The sequence below is a fragment of the Salvelinus alpinus genome, chromosome 13 (genome assembly GCF_045679555.1).
Source record: "Salvelinus alpinus chromosome 13, SLU_Salpinus.1, whole genome shotgun sequence".
Lineage (NCBI taxonomy): Eukaryota > Metazoa > Chordata > Actinopteri > Salmoniformes > Salmonidae > Salvelinus > Salvelinus alpinus.
This window is the reverse complement of record NC_092098.1, coordinates 19,898,243-19,917,682: the sequence shown is the minus strand read 5'-3', so window position 1 is coordinate 19,917,682 and position 19,440 is coordinate 19,898,243. Positions and strand designations below refer to the sequence as shown.

At 41.4% G+C, this 19,440-nt stretch overlaps 1 protein-coding gene across 1 annotated transcript; it reads right to left on the bottom strand.

Annotated features, from left to right (window-relative positions):
- Positions 1 to 1,756: 1,756 nt before the first annotated feature.
- LOC139537362 (transgelin-2-like) lies at positions 1,757 to 19,043 on the bottom strand. Its single transcript, XM_071338587.1, has 5 exons — positions 18,791 to 19,043; positions 3,054 to 3,241; positions 2,764 to 2,935; positions 2,443 to 2,545; positions 1,757 to 2,326 (listed from the first exon to the last, which is right to left on the bottom strand). The coding sequence occupies exons 2-5, from the start codon at positions 3,231 to 3,233 to the stop codon at positions 2,173 to 2,175; spliced, it is 609 nt and encodes a 202-aa protein (XP_071194688.1). The 5' UTR covers positions 3,234 to 3,241; positions 18,791 to 19,043; the 3' UTR covers positions 1,757 to 2,172.
- Positions 19,044 to 19,440: the final 397 nt, after the last annotated feature.

Genomic DNA, 19,440 nt, shown 5'->3' with positions numbered 1-19,440 from the left:
TATCTGACACCATGTAGAGAGAGCTATCACTCTTATACATCTCTATTCACTCTCCCTATCTGACACCATGTAGAGAGCTATCACTCTTATACATCTCCATTCACTCTCCCTATCTGACACCATGTAGAGAGCTATCACTCTTATACATCTCCATTCACTCTCCCTATCTGACACCATGTATGCCCTAAGTACCCTCATGTTCCAATATCTATATATATTGTACTGCTCCTCTCTTCACCATCTCTTCCATCTCCCTTTCTTTCTCTTTCTCTCCCGGTCTTGTCCCACCTAACCTTTCCTGTTCCCAGCCTCCTTTTCTCTGTCCCTGGCCTGTTTCTTCCTAACATCATGCTGAACAGCTTAGTCGGCACTCAAGCTGAACACAGTATAAACAAATCCTTGGCAGGAGAGAGAAGGGTAATACTCCTCCACTGAATCCCTCCCCTCACTCCTGTTGTCCTTCGTCCTCTCTCCCTGCCTCACTGTCAGTTATAAAATAATATGTGTGCTGGCAGTCAGGGTTAGTGTACCCTGTTAGAAAGACTTAGTATAAGCAGTTAAAGAATCCAGCCAATACCTCTCCCTCCCACCATACTAGTCTGATTTTCATATTTTGTAATAGTCTTTCCTTATGACATACCTATATCTCCAGGAGTGTGGAGAAAGGGCCCCGCCAAAGATCCCAGAGTTCTCCTGTAATGACCAACCGGCTGCAGCAGGGTCAGATGGCAGAGAGTTGGATTTCATTTAAACTAGGCCTTATCAAATTGTTTTAGTCACATGTACCGAATACAACAGGTGTAGACCTTACAGTGAAATGCTTACTTACGAGCCCCTAAACAGTGCAGTTTCAAAAAATATGGATAATAGGAGAAAAGTATGTTACTATGCTGCATATTAGTTCTGTACTTTTTCATCTGGACTGTACCAATCATTTTGAGAGTAGCCTACATCAACTGTCCTAACCTCAATGTATATACCAGTATATAAATAAACCCCAAAATCCCAGTCTAACTATACTGAAGAAAAATATAAAACACATGCAACAATTTCAAAGATTTTACTAAGTTACAGTTAAGGAAATCAATCAATTTAAATACATTCATTAGGCCCTAATCTATGGATTTCACATGACTGGGCAGAGGCCCAGCCAATCAGAATGAGTTTTTCCCCACAAAAGGTCATTATTACCCACAGAAATACTCCTGTCCAGGTGGCTTGTTTCAGACGATCCCACAGGTAAAGCCAGATGAGGTCCTGGACTGGCATGGTTACACGTGGTCTGTAGTTGAGGCCATACTGACAAATTCTCTAAAAACAGCATCAGAGGCAGCTTATGGTAGAGAAATTAGTATTAAATTCTGGCAACAGCGCTGGTGGACATTCCTGCAGTCAGCATGACAGTTGCACACGCCCTCAACTTGACATGTGGCATTGTTGTGACAAAACTGCACATTTTAAAGTGGCCATGTCTCCAGCACAAGGTGCACCTGTGTAATGATCATTGTTTAATCAGCTTCTTTATTTGCCACACCTGACAGGTGGATGGATTATCTTGGCAAAGTAGAAATGCTAACAGTGCTGTAAACAAATTGGTGCACAAAATGAGAAATAAGCTTTGAAAATGTCTGGGAGTCCATATTTCAGCTCATGAAACATTGGACCAAAACTTAACAATGTTGAGTTTATATTTCTCATTACAGTCATGGCGCAGTGTAGATCTTTGGTATCAATACATTGTAAAGAATGAGAAGCATTTTTCAAATTAAACTGAACTTTATTTCAGAATCAACATACAAGAAAGAGAGCTCTTGAAAGGTGGCCTAACATCTTTATTATTGACAGCATCTTACTGCATCTTTGCCAGTACAAACCCAACATTGAGACTTATTACCATCAGAGTGCAGTTTTAAAAGCAGTATCTAAATGAAATGTCTGTTTCTTTCTTATGTAGCCATGTTCGGTCGACATATTCAATTTAACATGATTTTACAGACTTTGGTCACTAGGTTTGTGTGCAGGAGTATGTTTTATAGTCCCTGTTTTGGTCCAGTTTGGTCTTACATTTTTTTTTGTCTCTCCTGTTTGAGTTAGAGAGCTTCTGTCTTCAGTGACTGGCCCAGAGAGGGAGAAATGTACTGAGGTGTGGGGTGACAGGACATTGTCATGGTTTTAGGGGTTGTTGTTTAGGATCTGCCTGGGTCGCCCATACCCTGTCATGCCAGCCTGAGATGCCCCCTTATTGGTGCCCATCTGCAGGCCGATGACGCTCTTGCCTTCATTCAGCTGGTCCTCTGAGAAATCACGTCTGTTCTCCATCGATTTCCTGCAGACAGACACCGTCATGTACACCACACTACATTTATAGTCACTGTTCATGTAAGCAAACGTTTCCCTTTGAGATCAGTTTAATGACAGGACAAAAATTAGGTTCTGACTCACTTATGGAACCAGTTGGGGTCGCCACGGTAAGTCCCATCGTCCCTGGTGACAGCCAGGTTTCCCAGGGCCATCAGGGTCCTCTGGACAGCAGCCAGGTCTTTCCCTACAGACATTAATACACTTTAGTAGGAGGGACTGCAACTACTGTACAGCATATTCTATGAAACAATGAATGTAGATCCTTTAGACATGGTGAATAAGCAGCATTCGTATTTTAAATGCTCTGTATAGCATGCTAGTTGAACTGAGGATAGAAGTGATTTGTGTATTTGGTGTAATGTGGGAGGGTACAGCTGACGGCAGCTGGCTGGATGTACATACCCTCCCAGAGGTCGACTGTCTGGAACATGTCGGTCTTGGTGATGCCGTACTTCTCAGCCGCGTTGAGGAACTGGGAGATCTGCTCCATCTGTTTGAAGGCCATGCCGGAGCTCTGGATCTTCCTGATGGGCTTGTTCCCACTGGACAGGCTGTTTATCAGCTCACACAGCACCTGGAGAGGGGGAGACAGGGAGAGGGTAAAAGTATTCACTACCTGTGCAAGACTGGCAGACAAATTCAAGCAGACAGCTACATCTACCTCATACAAGGTATGAGAAAGAGACACTCACACATCCGTCCTTGAGCCAGTTCTGCCAGCCGGTCTTGCCTGCCTCGGGTTGGCCCACTCCAGCTCCACACTGGGCGATGATCCACTCGGTCAGCCTCTCCTCCAGATCCTGGTCATACTTTTTATCGATCTTACTCTGCACCTCACGGCTCAGACCGTAGGAGGGACCTTTGTTTGCCATGACTGTTCCTGCAAGGAGAGATATTGTTTCAGATAGGGCAGGCAAACATTGGTGCGTTCTCTTTGTTGTAGGTGGTATTTACCATTCCATACACTTGACTTCTATAGAAGCTAACAAAAAGGTAAAGACAAAGTAAGGCCAATTCTTTTACACTAACCCATAGTGGTAAGATTTATTAGGATCCCCATTAACTGCTGCTTACTTCCTGGGGTCCAAACAATCACAACAAAACAACAGCCTACATAATATACATCATACAAGATATTACTCCTTAAACAGCTTTAAAGATTGATAAACTGTTCAAAGGTAACATTTCTACACATTAAACATGCATTTTCAGAGCTAGGTAAAACCCTAATACATCGGCAGCTTAAAACCATGGCTCACCTGGGTTACAATACAACCAACTGAAAACAATTTGGGCACACCTATTTAAAATGGCAGGTGACCTAATTACCAGGAATAAAATCAGCTGTTTCAGTTAGCCACATCATTACTGCTTAGCCATTATAAATAAATAAATAATTAAACACATGACCACAATTTGCTGTAGAGGTTTGATATGGTGGACAAGTAAATGTAGAACTGTGGAAGTGACTGACTGAATAAATACATACAAAAAACACAACTTGCTCTTAAATAAATAACTTGAAGAAATATATATACTTTGAGTAAATATGATAAACCAGAAATGTCTGTAGGTGAGGAGCAACTTCCTCACATAGAGAATTCCATGAATACTGTGATAGGTTTTCTATATGTGTAACAGTGGCAGTGTAACTATTTTTGGTTTTGTCTTGGCTCAACAGGGACACTTAATAGATGGAACAGCACTCACATTCATGTCCCTGGCCTGCCGACACCCTCAAAACTGGCCCTGAGCCAACACAAATAGCTCCGTAATCAGAGTCTGATGATCTCTTTCTCTGTCTGTGTGTGTGTATGTGTGCAAATATATTTGTCAGGCCCTCTGATCTGGAGTTCAGAACTTATAACAGAGACCCTAAATGCCTACCAACTTGAAGACTACTATGCTAGGGGGGCACATAGTAGTGTGGTCTCCCGAGTGGCGCAGCGGTCGAAGGCACTGCATCTCAGTGCTAGAGGCGTCCTGGGCTGTATCACAACCGGCCATGATCGGGAGTCCCATAGGGCGGCGCACAATTGGCCCAGCGTCGTCTGGGTTAGGGGAGGGTTTGGCCGGGGTAGGCCGTCATTGTGAATAAGGATTTGTTCTTAACTGATTTTGCCTAGTTAAATAAAGGTTAAATAAATAAATAAATAAAAAATTAACATGGCCATAGTAAATCAAATCAAATCAAATCAAATTTTATTAGTCACATACACATGGTTAGCAGATGTTAATGCGAGTGTAGCGAAATGCTTGTGCTTCTAGTTCCGACAATGCAGTAATAACCAACAGTAATCTAACCTAACAATTCCACACTACTACCTTACACACACACACAAGTGTAAAGGGATAAAGAATATGTACATAAAGATATATGGATGAGTGGTGGTACAGAACGGCATGGCAGATGCAGTAGATGGTATAGAGTACGGTATATACATATGAGATGAGTACTGTAGGGTATGTAAACATAAAGTGGCATAGTTTAAAGTGGCTAGTGGTACATGTATTGCATAAAGATGGCAAGATGCAGTAGATGATATAGAGTACAGTATATATACATATGAGATGGGTAATGTAGGGTATGTAAACATTGTATTAAGTGGCATTGCTTAAAGTGGCTAGTGGTACATTTTTACATAATTTCCATCAATTCCCATTTTTAAAGTGGCTGGAGTTGAGTCAGTATGTTGGCAGCGGCCGCTAAATGTTAGTGGTGGCTGTTTAACAGTCTGATGGCCTTGAGATAGAAGCTGTTTTTCAGTCTCTCGGTCCCTGCTTTGATGCACCTGTACTGACCTCGCCTTCTGGATGATAGCGGGGTGAACAGGCAGTGGCTTGGGTGGTTGTTGTCCTTGATGATCTTTATGGCCTTCCTGTGACATCGGGTGGTGTAGGTGTCCTGGAGGGCAGGTAGTTTGCCCCTGGTGATGCGTTCTGCAGACCTCACTACCCTCTGGAGAGCCTTACGGTTGTGGGCGGAGCAGTTGCCGTACCAGGCGGTGATACAGCCCGACAGGATGCTCTCGATTGTGCATCTGTAGAAGTTTGTGAGTGCTTTTGGTGACAAGCCGAATTTCTTCAGCCTCCTGAGGTTGAAGAGGCGCTGCTGCGCCTTCTTCACAACGCTGTCTGTGTGGGTGGACCAGTTCAGTTTGTCCGTGATGTGTACACCGAGGAACTTAAAACTTTCCACCTTCTCCACTACTGACCCGTCGATGTGGATAGGGGGGTGCTCCCTCTGCTGTTTCCTGAAGTCCACAATCATCTCCTTTGTTTTGTTGACGTTGAGTATGAGGTTATTTTCCTGACACCACACTCCGAGGGCCCTCACCTCCTCCCTGTAGGCCGTCTCGTCGTTGTTGGTGATCAAGCCTACCACTGTAGTGTCATCCGCAAACTTGATGATTGAGTTGGAGGCGTGCATGGCCACGCAGTCGTGGGTGAACAGGGAGTACAGGAGAGGGCTCAGAACGCACCCTTGTGGGGCCCCAGTGTTGAGGATCAGCGGGGTGGAGATGTTGTTACCTACCCTCACCACCTGGGGGCGGCCCGTCAGGAAGTCCAGGACCCAGTTGCACAGGGCGGGGTCGAGACCCAGGGTCTCGAGCTTGATGACGAGTTTGGAGGGTACTATGGTGTTAAATGCTGAGCTGTAATCGATGAACAGCATTCTCACATGGGTATTCCTCTTGTCCAGATGGGTTAGGGCAGTGTGCAGTGTGGTTGCGATTGCGTCGTCTGTGGACCTATTGGGTCGGTAAGCAAATTGGAGTGGGTCTAGGGTGTCCGGTAGGGTGGAGGTGATATGGTCCTTGACTAGTCTCTCAAAGCACTTCATGATGACGGAAGTGAGTGCTACGGGGCGGTAGTCGTTTAGCTCAGTTACCTTAGCTTTCTTGGGAACAGGAACAATGGTGGCCCTCTTGAAGCATGTGGGAACAGCAGACTGGGATAAGGATTGATTGAATATGTCCGTAAACACACCAGCCAGCTGGTCTGCGCATGCTCTGAGGACGCGGCTGGGAATGCCGTCTGGGCCTGCAGCCTTGCGAGGGTTAACACGTTTAAATGTTTTACTCACCTCGGCTGCAGTGAAGGAGAGCCCGCAGGTTTTGGTAGGGGGCCGTGTCAGTGGCACTGTATTGTCCTCAAAGCGGGCAAAAAAGTTGTTTAGCCTGTCTGGGAGCAAGATATCCTGGTCCTCGACGGGGCGGATTTTCTTTTTGTAATCCGTGATTGACTGTAGACCCTGCCACATACCTCTTGTGTCTGAGCTGTTGAATTTCGACTCGATTTTGTCTCTGTACTGAGACTTGGCCTGTTTGATTGCCTTGCGGAGAGAATAGCTACACTGTTTGTATTCGGTCATGCTTCCGGTCACCTTGCCCTGGTTAAAAGCAGTGGTTCGCGCTTTCAGTTTCACGCGAATGCTGCCGTCAATCCACGGTTTCTGGTTTGGGAATGTTTTTATCGTTGCTGTGGGTACGACATCGTCAATGCACTTCCTAATGAACTTAATAGATGGAAGTACAGACCACAAGATGGAGACTTCAAATCTAGACCTAATTCTTGGACTGTAGAATCGAAAAGTCTCAGCACCTGTGCTGGTATCTTGAATAATAACTATTACTGAACATCTCAGAGCTGAGGGTCAAAGGTTAATGTCATCTCTCTGTGAGCCTGCTGCTTTCATTGGCTCCTAGCTGCTTCCTGTCCTCCCCGGCCACACCCTGCTGTCTACATCCTGTTTGGCTTAGTCCTCCCAGCTGTCTCTCCTCTGTCACTTCCTTCCTTTCTCCCTGGGGTAGCTGTTACAGTTAACCTTCATATACGTACTCACTCTGTTATGTGTTTTGACTCTTCTGCGTATTAGTGCCCAACAAAGGACACTGTGGCAAGCGGCAAACCCTGTGGCCCAGTCCATACTATGCAACGTCTGTAAATGCACAGAGCATAATGCTAGCTAGATGAGATTGTTGGGCTATATGTCTACATCCGCAATTACCTTATGATCTTACTGTATGTCTCAAAGTGAGGCATACTGAATATCCCCTCTGAACAGGACATTGTTCAACAGATGACTCATGTTGCTGCATGGTGAGTAAAACATATGAGATATTAGTAAGAGATATTATCACGAGCAGCTAGAATTAACAGCAACATTCTCCTCCCCTCTCCTCTTTACTTGCCTCTAAAGTAAACATTCAGGTATCAGTTATCAAACCACATTGATTCATGCTATCACAATAGTATTCAATCAGGTCTTGTGGCTGTATAGCAGTGGAGGCTGCTAAGAGGGGGACGGCTCATAAGAATGGCTAGAATGGATCAAATGGAATGGCGAACACATACAATACCACGTGTTTGATACCATTCTACTCATTCCGCTCCACCCATTACCACAAGCACGTCCTCCCCAATTAAGGTGCCACCAACCTCCTGTGCTGTATAGAGGTATCAACGTGCAAAAGAAAAGGACAAGCAATTTAATACTGGCTTAATACTGTGTTTGGAAAGGAGGTGGAGGCACTGCTTGAGTGCATATGTCAATGTCAGTGTGTGTGTGTAGGAGCATAGTTGTATATGAAGACAGGCCCAATATAACACTGTAGCATGCAGGTACACGTCTGTTTTTTCACAGATCTTGTAAGTGATGTTTGAAATGGCACTGGCAAACCAGACTACAGTGAAACTGGTAAGCACATTCTCTTCCTTAAGCACCTCAATGCTCTGCTTCCTGTTTTTGTGCAGAGTGAGAGAAACATCTGTGAGAGATCCTCTATGATCTCTCTGGCCTTAGCAACGACACACACACAAACACGAAGATTGATTGTGTCTAAAATAGAATCCAAGACAGAATTTCAGATTGGCCATGCTTGCATATTATTTGTGCAATCCATTGTGTTAATAATTCTGTTTTGGCCGGGCCACAACTATCTTGATTCTTTCACAAGAGGTGTTACTCAATATGAGTGGTTGCGTGCACCGCTGTACTGTTTGTGACAGTTGTTAGCATTTATTGATGTTGGTCAGCTCTAACACAGAGAAAGCATTACTTCCTAATCCTAGTTCACTAGCTGTCATCCAGTAGCTAATGACTCCCAGACCAGAGCTATTAGAGCTAATAGCTAATAGTTCCATGTCAGTGTCTCTCCTCACCCAGAGAAAAGCAGAGCAGTGTAGGGTTATTATTACATATGTTATATGGGATGTAGAGGAAGGACCTGTTGTTCTCTTATCTGTCAGCCTAGTTATGTCACAACCAGAGTTTGTAACAGGATGCGACACTCAAATTAGTAGGATATGTTACGTTTGGTCTGGTTACATAAGACGAAAGGTTACTTAAAACTGTAATATGTAACTTTTGGGGTTATATGAGTTATAGATCTGTCATTCTCATTGAAAACAAGTCTAAGAAGTGGTAGACTGGTTCTATGTGCTCTATTTCTATGCTTCCCTTTTTCTAGTTTATTTTTTGCATCTTTTACTTTTGGTTTTGTTCACGAGCTTCAAACAGCTGAAAATACAATATTTTCGGTTATGGAAAAGATATTTCACAGCTGTTTAGATGGTACAATGATTCTCTACACTATACTTGCTAGTTTAGTCACATATACGGAAATTAGGCTAACTATTGTAATTTTAGCAACCAGGAATTGGAGGAGCGATTTCTGCATAGTACATCTTGAAGGCAACAACAAGAGTAGGGTGGTTGGTCAGGGTATAACGCGAATGTCCAGCAACCCAAAGGTTGCGTGTTTAAATCTCATCATTGACAACTTTAGCATTTCAGCTAATTAGCAACTTTGCAACTACTTAGTATGTTAGCTAACCCTTCCCCTAAACTTAACCTCTAGCCTAGCTAACGTTAGCCACTTAGCTAACGTTAGATTTAGCCTCCTAGCCACCTAACTAATGTTAGAGCCACAACAAATTGTAATTCGTAACATATCATAAGAAATGGATCATAGACACCCACAAATTAATACATGCCATACGAAACGTAAAATATCATACTAGTTGGAGTGTCTCGAATTTACATTTACTATGTTACGTCTACCCCTGAGTCCAGTTTGCATTTCCATGTAAAAGCCTTATGAGCACCAACATGTGAAGTTCATAGGAACACATCAAATGTGGTGTCAAATGAAAGCTAAGAGTCTATCTTTTTTACAAATTAAGGCATATATATTGTATATATGTACATTTTTCTAAACATTTTCCATCCTAAACATTTGGAATAAGCAAAGGCTTTGAATTCTGGTCAAACAGATGGAAAAGTGATCTTAGAAAACATTTAGTATAATTTTTTTAAAGGTATTAGAAATACATCTAAGCAAAATAATGTTGATGTGTTGACCCCTGCAAACTAATACCAACAATTATATTTAGTTTTGCTGAATTCTTTGGCCTTTTGTAAGTTTAAGAAATATTGCCTAATGTCTTGTTATTGCCTGTTACCAAAAACCCAGATATCTTTAAAATGTTTTCTAATTTCTCTCCCTCATGATGAGGGAGGGTGATGAAATTAAACAGAATTAGCAAGTATAGGTAGACCTACTAAATCATTAGTGTTTTTACTGATAACATTTGGTTTATGATTTATTAAGTGATTAAAACACATAATTCTGTTACCAAGAAACAGAATGACTGCAACTTAAATGGCTACAAGGGAAGTTCATAGTAGTCACAAACCGCAGTTGGGTGACCTGCTACTATCAGTATAGGTGATGTTAACTGCAGAGAGAGAGAGACAGAAAACAGTTATGAGCTGAACATAACAGTATTCCACTGGCATACTGTTATGTTCAGCTTATAACTGTTTTCTGTCTCTTTCTGTCATCTGGTGGTCAAAGCAAGAGTGTGAAAACAGTCTGGACAACCCCTCCCTCTTTCCTTCTCTCTTGTCTCTCTCTCTCTCTGCAGTTAACATCACCTATCCTGGCTCTTACTGACACCTACCCATGAGCCCCCTCTCTTTCCATTTACTGTAACCAGTCCTCACTGTAATCACCCTCTCAGCACCGACCGACACCAGGCGTCCATGGAAGTTGAAAAGTAGTGCTAGTTAAAATTTGTTCAGTCCAAATCTGAACCAATCTGTTTCACAAGTTTGGACAGTACATTACAGTAAAGAAAATTAGAGTAGAGTATAGATCAGTACATTAGTAGAGTTTAGTACAGTACAGTAGAGCACACTAGAGTAGAGTGCAGTATAATTGACTGTGTTGTAGTGTACTGTACTTTACTGTAGTGTACTGTACTATACTTTGCTGTGCTGTACTCTACTCTACTGTGCTCTACTGTGCTGCACTATGATGTCCAAACTTGTGAAACATAGATGTCTATGATTGGTACAGGTTTGGTCTTGCTTGGGGGCGGAGCTCATTAGAATAATAGGCAGTGTGTAGAATAATACCCAAACATGCAATGGATTATTTAAACATTTTCTACCTTTGTGTACTTATTCAGCCACCTAAGCCATACTGTTCACTCTGCTACCGTCCAGCAAACAGTACCGGAGCATCGGCTTTCAGATCAACAGAGATAGCTTCTACCCCAAGCCATAAGAGTGCTAAATAGACATAAAACTGCTAAATACAGTGCCTTCAGAAAGTATTCATACCCCTTGACTTATTCCACATTCTTGTGTTACAGCCTGAATTCAAAATAGATTAAATATATTTTTCTCACCCATCTACACATAATATCCCATAATGACAAAGTGGAAACCTGTTTTGAGAAATGTTTGCCAATGTATTGAACATGAAATTCAGAAATATCTAATTTACATAAATATTCCCACACCTGAGTCAATACTTTGAAGAGGCACTTTTGGCAGCTGTGAGTCTTTCTGGGTAAGTCTCTAAGAGCTTTCTACATCTGTATCTTTGTAGAGACTGGGTGTATTGATACGCCATCCAAAGTGTCATTAATAACTTCACCATGCTTAAAAGGATATTCAATGTCTGTTTTTTTAAAATCCATCTACCAATAGGGGACCTTCTTTGCGAGGCATTGGAAAACCTCCCTGGTCTTTGTGGTTGAATCTGTGTTTGAAATGTACTGCTCGATTGAGGGAACTTACAGATAATTGTATGTGTGGGGTACAGAGATGAGGTAGTCATTCAAAAATCATGTTAAACACCATTATTGCACATAGAGTCCATGCAACTTATTATGTGACTTGTTAAGCAAATTTATACTCCTGAACTTATTTATGCTTGCCATAACAAAGGGGTTGAATATTTATTGACTCAAGACCTTTCAGCTTTTCATTTTTAATGAATTTAAAAGCATTTCTAAAAACATAATTCCCACTTTAACATTATTGCGTGTAGGCCAGTGACAAAAACATCTCAATGTAAACCATTTTAAATCCAGTCTGTAACACAACAAAATGTGGAAAAAGTCAAGGGATGTGAATACTTTAGTCAGGCACAGTAGTGAATTAAATGGTTACCCAGACTATCTGCATTGACTCTATCTGGCTATATGCACTGGCTATATGCACACTCACAAGACTATATATACACACACTATACAGTATACACACTCACTCACACACACTACACTGACACTCTCACACAAAAACCACACACATTCACATACTGTATACTACATACGGAGAGACGCGCATACCGACACATGCGAACATACACACATACACACTTTCACACTCATCATATGCTGCTGCTGATCTGTTCTTTATTCTTACTCGTATTATTATCTATCCTGATGCCTAGTCACTTTACCCTGACTTTATGTAAATATCTACCTCAAATACCATATTATTATCTATCCTGATGCCTAGTCACTTTACCCTGACTTTATGTAAATATCTACCTCAAATACCATATTATTATCTATCCTGATGCCTAGTCACTTTACCCTGACTTTATGTAAATATCTACCTCAAATACCTCGTACCCCTGCACATCAATCTGGTACTGGTACTCCCTGTATATAGCTTAATTCTTGTGTATTGTATTCCTCTTATTTATTTATTTTTTACTCTGCATCGTTGGGAAGGGCTCGTAATCAAGCATTTCACGGTACAGTCTGCACCCGTTGTATTCGGCGCATGTGATAAATAACATTTGATTTGATTCAGGATGCATCACCATGAAGACAATGACATTCATAATTATGCATTTCTGTATAGTACAGATCAGGGACCCATGATGTCATTATGTTAATGGGTGTTTATCCACTTCACTTACAGTAGTTCAATAACCAGAATAGATTTTTTCTCAAATTCAAGGTGTCGTATCATAGCTGACACCCAATTCTGTCTGCAGACATCTTTGAATCTTAATTCAGAGTAGATATTTAACAGAGTTTTTGGAAAATGTGATCACATAAAAAACTGAGGGAGAGAAAAATCACTCTTTTACCAAACTGTACATCCGCACTGTTCTTCGAGTAAATGTGTTTTTGTAAAATTTTCTGTGGAAATTGTTAAAAGTAGTCCTTTTGCATAGAGTTGCATGGTTTGTTTAACTTTGCAATCAATGGTTTTTGTTTGGCATACATTTAAAGTGAAAAGTCGGAGTCTCCACGTCATTCTCTTACCATGGAATTGCCCGACAACAACTCTTGTAAATATCATCATAAATACCAGATTCTGCTCTAACCTGAAGGGCTGTTTCTCAATCTGATGATCTGCCTCAGAGCACTGTTTTAGCATTCCCAGAGAGGATCCGCCTTCAGCTCAGTACAGAGTAGTGATGGACATTCCGAGTATTTTCAGTGAGCCGGCTCATTTGTCTCCGTTCAAAAAGAGACGTTAATTTGGCTCCTAACCGGGTTTCGTTCAGTAGCACTTAAACATGTACCTGAAACCATGAAAAAACTGCAAATGTAAAGCCTACATAGTTGCCTGCCATTATGTCAGGTCGTGACGTGAGTTCATATACATTTGTACCTGACCAAATTATTAAATGGCCTGCCATTCTTTTTACACACTTCAAAAATGTGTTTGGACAAAAATGTGTTATCTGCAGATAATCGTTATCTGGACCTCAAAAAGCTGTAGTAACAGAATGCAAATCAGGGAGCCAAATGAACGACATTTCATGCAGTTCGGTTCCCAACGTTCAAAAAGAACCGTTTGTTTGCGATTAACGCATCACTAGTACAGGCACACGTCACTGGCTGGATCAGGCCTTCTCAACATGAGTGCTCTTGATTGGCTGATGAGGACTGTTATGGGTTGGCAGGGGCAGTTAGATTACTACAGATACCCCTATCCTTCCCAAACCTCACTCAAACCTTATAGAAAGTTTATAACAGGTTCTATAAACTGTGTGAAACGCCGTGGGTTAAACCTGTGTGCTGCGTCAAAGAACCGGAATACATCCATGTGTGATTGAGAGTTCATAAATGTGTTTACTGCACTTTTCCCCAGGAAGGGAAAAGAGGAAGGAGAGGAGGGCTGCTAGCATAGTCTGCTATTGTATACGCATGGAGTGGGAGGAGGGGGGCAGGATAGAGCTGTTGGCTCCTGACAAGGCCAAGCCTTCTGCTACAGGCACAGACCAGGCTTCTCAAAACAACAGTCTGCCCTTACTCAGCCTGGAAAGCCATTTGTACCTCCTATTACCCAATATGTGCTCTGTGTCCTCATTCAAACATGGCTCAATCATTGCTGTTACAGGTGACTTTATTACAGGGATGTGAAACAGAGTGTGAAAGCTACTGGGGTCACTACACGAAAGATCCATCATTCAATGTTTCCAAAGCAACTTGTAAATGTCATGTCACAGTGTTTTCAGGGAATACACTTAAACATCCCTCACATATAAGGTTTGACTCCCACACCACAGCTACACTAAGGTCTGGTACCGGCAGATAGACAGGAAATGAAGAGGAACCATGTATTACACAACACTCTCTGACCGCATGTTGAGATAGATAGCCCTTTCTCCATCTCAAAGATACAGTACATACATCATGAGAAAGAAAGCCCCTATATCATTCCATGAATTTGTCTTGCATGGAGCTGCCCGTTTTAAAAAGGGGTGTAGCTAGTGTGTGCAGCCAGGTCACCCGTGATACATATCAGTATTCGACGTCCATCCATGTCTGAGGACGTTGGGAGATGACGTGGAAACCGGCCACTAGGGGCAACAGTGAGCGTTGTTACCGTCAAGTAGGTTTTGGTTTAGCTAGGGTGTTGTGGAAGGGGATGGTGGATGGGTGTCAGCATCTGCTTCTGATTCCAAAGGTTGCAAGTTTGAATCCGGCGATAGAAAGTTGTTTTTTAGATTTTTGTTCTAAGCCTATTCCAAACCTTAACGCTTACCTTAACCAGTCGGAGTTAATGCCTAACCTTAAGATTTCGGAGTTGATGGCTAAACTTCTTCTTGTCACTACAGGGGGTGCTGTTTCAACTTCGACATTTTGCGTCTCCAAATTAAACTGCCTCGTACTCAATTCTTGCTCGTACAATATGCATATTATTATTACTATTGGATAGAAAACAATCTCTAGTTTCTAAAACCGTTTGAATTATGTCTGTGGGTGAACCAGAACTCTTTCTACAGCGAAAATCATGACAGGACATGCGAAGGTCAGAAAAATAGTCTCTGTTCTCAGATCAGTTTAAAGCTCTGTGTGTGCCCTATGGATCGAAATGAACTGCACCCGCCTTCCCCTGGATGTCAGTAACCAATGAGAAGTGGAATGGAGTCTCTACGTATTTCTCAGAGTTTATAAAAGGCAATGGAGTGACATGTACGTTCTTTTGGACACTCGCCAAGGCGCAAGAGAGGACATCCGAATGGCATGTTGAATAGCTCTTGTTATCGGGCTAAGATATATCCGTCTGTGATTTAATTCGATATAGGTGTTAGAAACATCATAACGAAGTTATTTGAAACCGATTTATATCAGTTTATGCGAGTATATTGCTATTTTCGGAATTTTCGTAGTATTGCGTTTGAGGATTTGGACATGTGTGTGCCACGTAGCTAATGTTAGCTGCTAGTTCCGAAGTTGAAGTGGACGTTTTACAACAAAGCAACGATTCTTTTGGACAAAAGGACACCTTGCCCAAGATTCTGATGGAAGCTCGTCCAAAAGTAAGAGCTATTTATGATTTTATTCCGTATTTATGTGGAAAAATGTAAACGCATTTTTCGGCCATTATTGCGGCACTAGTCTGGCTGTAACGCACACTGTATGTCTAGTAACGTTAATTTTAAAAATCTAAATCAGCGGTTGCATTAATAACCAATGCATCTTTCATTAGCTGTCCAACCTGTATTTTTTTAGTCAATCTAATCGATAAATAATCGTAAACTTAGGTGCCCTTCCAAGATGGCGCCGGCCAGAATGCATGCCATATTTTGACTGATTACATAGCATAACCACGATTTGTGATGCTAAATATGCACATTTTCGAACAAACTCTATATGCATTGTGTAATATGATGTTACAGGACTGTCATCTGAAGAATTCTGAGAAAGTTAGTGAAAAAATTAATATATTTTGGTGGTGATAACGTTATTGCGCTTTTTGCCTTGAATCAATGCTGGGGTGATGTTAGCTCATGTGGTATGCTAATATAACGATATATTGTGTTTTCGCTGTAAAACACTTAGAACATCTGAAATATTGTCTGGATTCACAAGATGTTGGGCTTTCATTTGCTGTACGCTGTGTATTTTTCAGAAATGTTTTAAGATGAGTAATTAGGTAATACACGTTTCTCTCTGTAGTTATTCTAGTCGCTTTGGGTGAGTTTTGTGATAGTGGCTGCAATGGTAAACTGTGATTTATACCTGAAAAATGCACATTTTTCTAAAAAAACATATGCTATACCATAAATATGTTATCAGACTGTCATCTTATGAAGTTGTTTCTTGGTTAGTGGCTATATATATCTTTATTTAGTCGAAATTGTGATAGCTGCCCATGCAGGAAAAAAATGGTGGAGAAAAAAAAGTTGTGTCTTTTGCTATCGTGGTTAGCTAATAGATTTACATATTGTGTCTTCCCTGTAAAACATTTTAAAAATCAGAAATGATGGCTGGATTCACAAGATCTGTATCTTTCATCTGGTGTCTTGGACTTGTGATTTAATGATATTTAGATGCTTGTATTTACTTGTGACGCTATGCTAGGCTATGCTAGTCAGCTTTTTTACTGTGGGGGGTGCTCCCGGATCCGGGTTTGGTAGCAGTGAAAGGTTAACCTTAAACACTTCGAAAACACTTCGCAACCTTAAACACTTCGAGCTAGTTGAATGTGTGTGTGTGAGAGTGCTGAGAGCAGGACTTGATAAGAAGCAGGATCTGATGATGCAGGATCTGATAGTGAACAGGATCCATATGATAGAGCCTCTCTGGGCAGAGTGAAGAACAAATTGATGCTTAGACATTTTTCACTGTAAAATGTATGCCAAACAAAAACCAATGCTTGCAAAGTTAAACAAACCATACAACTGTATGCACAAAGGCCTCTTTTAACAATTTCCACTGAAAATGTTACAAAAACACATTTACTTGTAGAACAGTTGCAAAGTTTGGTAACAGAATGACGGCACAAACAGCACAAACCTTCATTATTTTACCAAACTTTGCACAAGTACTTGTGCATAGAGTTGTATGGTTTGTTTAACTTTGCAATCATTGGTTTTTGTTTGACATTCATTTTAAAGTGAAAAATCTGAGTCACAGCATCATTCTGTTATTGTGGAATGAATGAATGAATTAGATATATGCCATGCATAGACGGAGTGAGAGAGGGCAGGATGTGTGTGAATCAGGGAAGACCATCTTCCTCAGTGAATTTCATAAAAATAATAATATTGAAACATTTAAAAAGTTATCATTTTTAAAACTATGCTAAATATATTCACATCACCAAATAATGGATTAAAACACACTTTTTTGCAATTAAGGTCTACAGTAGCCTCAACAGCACTCTGTAGGGTACATTGACTTCAATACAAAAGCTAGGAGGCTCATGGTTCTCACCCCCTTCCATAGACTTACACAGAAATTATGACAACTTCAAGGGGACGTCCTCCAACCTATCAGAGCTCTTGCAGCATGAACTGACATGTTGTCCACCCAATCAAAGGATCAGCGAATCAATCTAGTATTGAAAGCAATAGCTACAGCTAGCTAGCACTGCAGTGCATAACATGTGGTGAGTAGTTGCCTCAAAGAGAGAGAAAGACAATAGTTGAACAGTTTTGAACAACTTAATGTCTTCAAAGCAGAAAAAAAATGAAGGAGACTTTCACTTACTTAGCTGGCATATGCAGCTAGCTAGTTTAGCCTACTCAAACACCCGGCTCAAACAGAGGGATGCTATGTTAGCTAGCTGGCAATGACTATCCAACACAACCCTGGGACTCTTCCAAGTCAAGGTAAACTTTTGGTTTTACTAGTTTATGGCCACCAGGCCCGCTAGTGTAATTGCTTACCGACTGTACTGCCTAACCGTAGTAGGTTTACTAACTCGTTAGTTCTATTAGCTATGTTGACTATGATTTTACTTTAGCTAATATGGTGACAACGATGTAGGCTGTGTGTAGCGGTTATGAGATGGTTTGTCTTAGAAAGGTTTTTTCGCCTGGTCACATTCATTGAAGTCCACAGGTGAAGGGAAAAGGTGAGAGGAGGAGAGCGCATAAATGTGAGAAGGAATACAACGTGGCTGCCATGAAAGTGATCTGTGTTTACATGTGATCAGGGGTGTATTCATTCCGCTGATTCTGTTGACAAATGTTTAAATGGAAGCAAACGGAAAAAAACGAGGATAAACATACCTGAATTTGTCCAATAGAAACTCTTGTTTGAAACTGTTGGACTAATGGTTACACCCTAGACCAGCTAGATGCAGGCAAGAGTGTACAAGGCAGTATTGAATGTGTCACTGTCTGTCACCTCAAATTTTCTCTCGACATGTGTGCACCTGCTGTATGTTGTAAACTTTCATTCATAAGCTAGGTTGTAGCAACCTCGTGATGGAATTATGGAAAAGTTTAGTATCATGTAGTACCCTAAACTAATCAATGTTACAATGAACTGGGTGAATGGAATATGAATGACAGTCATCTAATGTGCTGTAATAGAAATAAGGCCATACTCATACATTTTTTAAAATCCTCGCTCATCTTAAACGGCACCGACCGCCACTGGTGTGTGTGTGTGTGTGTTTATAGGTTGAATATAAAAAAGATGAAGGTGTACCCCATGTGAGTATGTCTACAGCCTTTTCGCCCTCTCTCTCATCCATGTAATCCTAAAATAGACTGTCCAAAACTATAGAACGCTGTCAGTAGCAACTTACCAAGCATGCTAGAGAAAGTACTAGACACCATTTTGACAATGTCTGATACACCAGGAAATGTAACAGTATGAATTAGAGACAAATGTGTTAAGAAGGAGCCAGGTATGTACTTACAGTGCTTAGTTGGGAGCAGCTTTAGTTGTTCAGATGCGTGCAAGTGGCTTTGGGCCTGTGTTTCTGTGAGCTGGTGTAAAATAGTTCCTCTCTTCTCCTTTACAACAGAGTACAGAGTCTGCTCTCAGGGAGTGCCGGCTTAAAAAGAACAAACACGTTTGTCTTAAATGACTTCACCACATTCAAGAGAAAAAGTGAGTGAGAGAGAAAGAGGGGTGGAGAGGACAGAAGGGGAGGAGGAAACCACAGCCTTAAAAGGATATGGACTTTTTTCTCTTTTTTTCTCTTTTTTTTTCTATGAGCTTCTAGGACTCTTATTTCATTCTATGACACATCTTTTTATTTTCTCTCTCTTTTCACCCCTGTAAGTGTACCTCCTTATTTAGGAGAAGGACAGGGAGTGAGAGCGCCGCTGCCAAAGGGGTTGGTTTGGTCAGCTTGAGGAATTCTCCAAATATCTCCATCTACCACTTTGTCTAGAGAACAGACGGAGGGAGAGAGAGAGGGAAGGAGGGATGAATGAGGAATAAAGTAGAGAGTACGGTGGTTTAGGGGGACCAGGGGGAGGAAGATGCTTTCAGTAATTAGAGAGCGTAAGGAAGGAGGCACTTCTAGGGGAAGTTGACTTTATTGCCTCTATATTAATATTT